Source organism: Alligator sinensis, unplaced genomic scaffold (assembly GCF_000455745.1).
Source record: "Alligator sinensis unplaced genomic scaffold, ASM45574v1 scaffold1186_1, whole genome shotgun sequence".
Lineage (NCBI taxonomy): Eukaryota > Metazoa > Chordata > Crocodylia > Alligatoridae > Alligator > Alligator sinensis.
The window spans coordinates 15,296-17,944 of record NW_005843233.1 but is presented as its reverse complement, the minus strand read 5'-3'; the positions used below and the strand labels follow the sequence as shown (position 1 = coordinate 17,944).

The 2,649-nt window shown below is 58.2% G+C and overlaps 1 protein-coding gene across 2 annotated transcripts in view; it reads right to left on the bottom strand.

The window, feature by feature from the left end:
• Positions 1 to 2,649, bottom strand: part of LOC106723162 — a 22,892-nt gene that overhangs the window by 7,405 nt on the left and 12,838 nt on the right. Inside the window, exon 10 of one of the 2 annotated variants that reach the window (XM_025194527.1) lies at positions 780 to 1,130. In XM_025194527.1, the coding sequence (XP_025050312.1) occupies positions 780 to 1,130 (351 nt within the window). Of the gene's footprint in view, positions 1 to 732; positions 1,131 to 2,649 lie in introns of those variants that run through there. The other variant, XM_025194526.1, reaches the window with a different exon arrangement.

Sequence of the window (2,649 nt, the reverse complement as noted above, 5' to 3'; positions counted from 1 at the left end):
GGCCGGACGGGAGGCACCCCAGGGAGGCACTCGGAGCCTGGAAGGTGGGCGGCGCAGGGAGGTGGGCGGCTCAATGCAGGAGCGCCCCCTACTGGCCCGCCACAGAGTCCCACCAGGTTTCCGTTATCCCTGTGACATCACAATTATTTGCACTGAGCATGAGGATGAGCTCCTCCTGCTTATTCCCCAAGCTCCTGGCATTTGTGTACAGGCAGGCAAGTGTCCCCTTGGGGGCTCTTGCCTTGCCCATAGATTGTACCAGGGCTGGGGCAGGGGTGGGATCCCCTAAGTGCCTTGGCCTGCTGGCTTTGCAAGGGTTGCTCAGCAGGCCAGCAGTGGCGGTAGTCCTCCCATCCCCCAGTGGGCTTAATTAAAAGCCCGATGGAGCAGGTCAGCCACTCTGGCTGAGAAGAGTCTTCTCCCCAGTGGAGAGAGGTGGAGGCCATATCTTCCCAGCAGGTTGCTTCCTCTAGAGTTGGCCTACACTCAGGAGTGTCCTCTGACACACACATCACCACGAGTTACACTGGGTATGACAAGAATCCATATTCCCCTTTGGGCTGGGAGTACTCAGGGCCTTCCCCCACCTCCAGGAGTGACTGCAGGGGACATTCACAAACCACCCAGAAATCACGTCTGTCCCTGAGAACCAGTGGGGTAAAGCTCAGCCCAAGGGGGTGTCTGCTCAAAGTGGGCCATGTACTTGGTCCAAAGCAGAGCAGCTCCTGGGCATCACCACCGCACCATCTCCCCATGCTGCTTGGCCCACACACTCATACCTGTGAGCCCGCTGGACCTGGACTTTGACTTCTTCAGGGCCTCGTGCTTCACGCAGGACTGGTACTCGACCCTCTTGTCCTCAGGCCCCGTAGTGGGGACATGCTGCTCAGACTCCACGCTGTAGGACTTCCTGTCCGGCACCTGGCTAGGGGTGGAGGTGTGGATCCTCTGGGGGTCTGAGCTCTCCAGGGCCCTGGGCTCTTTCTTTCTTGCTTTCTTTCCCAGCCAGGTCATTGCCAGCTGCTTGGGGTTGCACCCTGATAGACGGGTCTTCATGGTCACCAGCTGCTCAGGGATCAGGGCCTGTGTCTGGGAGACCTCCCCCAGGTCTGGAGGGTGGAGATGGCAGGCTGCAAAAGGTGGGAGCAGCATGTCACCAAGTAGCCCCCGACCCTGGTACTAGAACATACCCATACACTGCCCTTGCCTGCCTGAGCCCAGCTCCTGGCAGCCTCTGCCATGGGCTCCTGTCGCACACCCAGAGCAGCAACAGGTGCCTCCTGTCCCAGGCAGCCTCCAGTAGGGCTAGGTATGAGGGGTCAGGCACTGCCATGGGGTCGCGGCCCCTCTGGGCTGGACTGAGAGACAGGCGGCTCTGCTCCCCTATGGACCCTATTCTTCCTATTGTGGGAAAAGCCTCTGCCTGCTCCTTCATGGTCGCCCTCCCCCATCTCTGGCCTGTCCTTCCCACTGTGACCTGCAGCCCAAGACATCTTTTCAACAAGTTACTGGTTGTGGCAGTCCTGGCTCCTGCTCCCAGGGCTCTGACCAAGGCACCAGTCATACCCGTTCCTGCACTTGGTTACAGGAGGAGGGAACAAGGCAGAGCTCAGCTTGTGGCATCGCTGTGAGGGGAACAGGGTCTGCACAGATTCATCGTGTCAGGAGCTGGAAGGGACCTCACAGATTATTGAGTCCGGCCCCCCCACTCTAGGCAGAAAGACAATTGGGGTCAAGTGACCCCAGTGAGGTGACTGTCCAGTCTCCTCTTGAAAACCTCCAGGGCAGGTGACTGCACCACCACTGAAGGGAGTTTATTCCAGTCTGCACACCCTGACTGGGAAGGAGTTTTTCCCCATATTAAACCTGAAGCAGCCTTCCAGTTTATATCCATTGGTCCTGGTCTTCCCCAGGGGTGCCGTAGTGAACAGTTGTTCACCGAGCTCCTGATGCACTCCTCTGATACAGCGGTAAGCCGCTAGCAGCCCCCCTCAACCGTCTCTTTGTTAGGCTAAAGAGGCCCAGGTCCCTCGGCCTCTCCCTGTATGGCTTGCCTTGCAAGTCCCTGATCGTATGGGTGTCTCTTTTCTGAATGATCTGACCTAGGCAAGTGTTCCTCCCAGTGTGTGCCTGGGTCATTGGAGTCACCCACGACTACCAAGTGCCTTGCGCACGCGGCCTCCGTCAGTTCTCAGGAGAACTCCAGACCCAGCTCCTCCCCTTGGCCCAGAGGCCTGTAGTAAATGCCTGTGGTTAGGTTTCTCTCACCTCGCCCCCCACTCCCTCCCTAGCTTGACAAAGATGGTTTCAAGGTATTTATCTTTGGAGCTACTGTCAGCCTCCAGAATGCTTTAGTTCTCATTCACATAGAGAGCTACCCCTCTGCCTTTTCTCCTTACTCTTTCCTGAGACAACTGAGCCAGGCCCCACCTGCAATCCCCTTCTCCCTCAGGCTGCAGGGGCAGGGCAAGGGAAAGGGCTGGTTTCCCCTGCGCCTACCTCTGGTGCATGGCCTGGCATCCTTTATGCCCCAGCTGCTATCCTCAAACTCATGGGCCAGAGTTTGCTCTGGGATGCTGGGGTGCCCATGCACCAGGAAAGCAGGGGCCTGGATGCAGCAGGACCTCTGCTTCTTGATGCTCCTGCTCC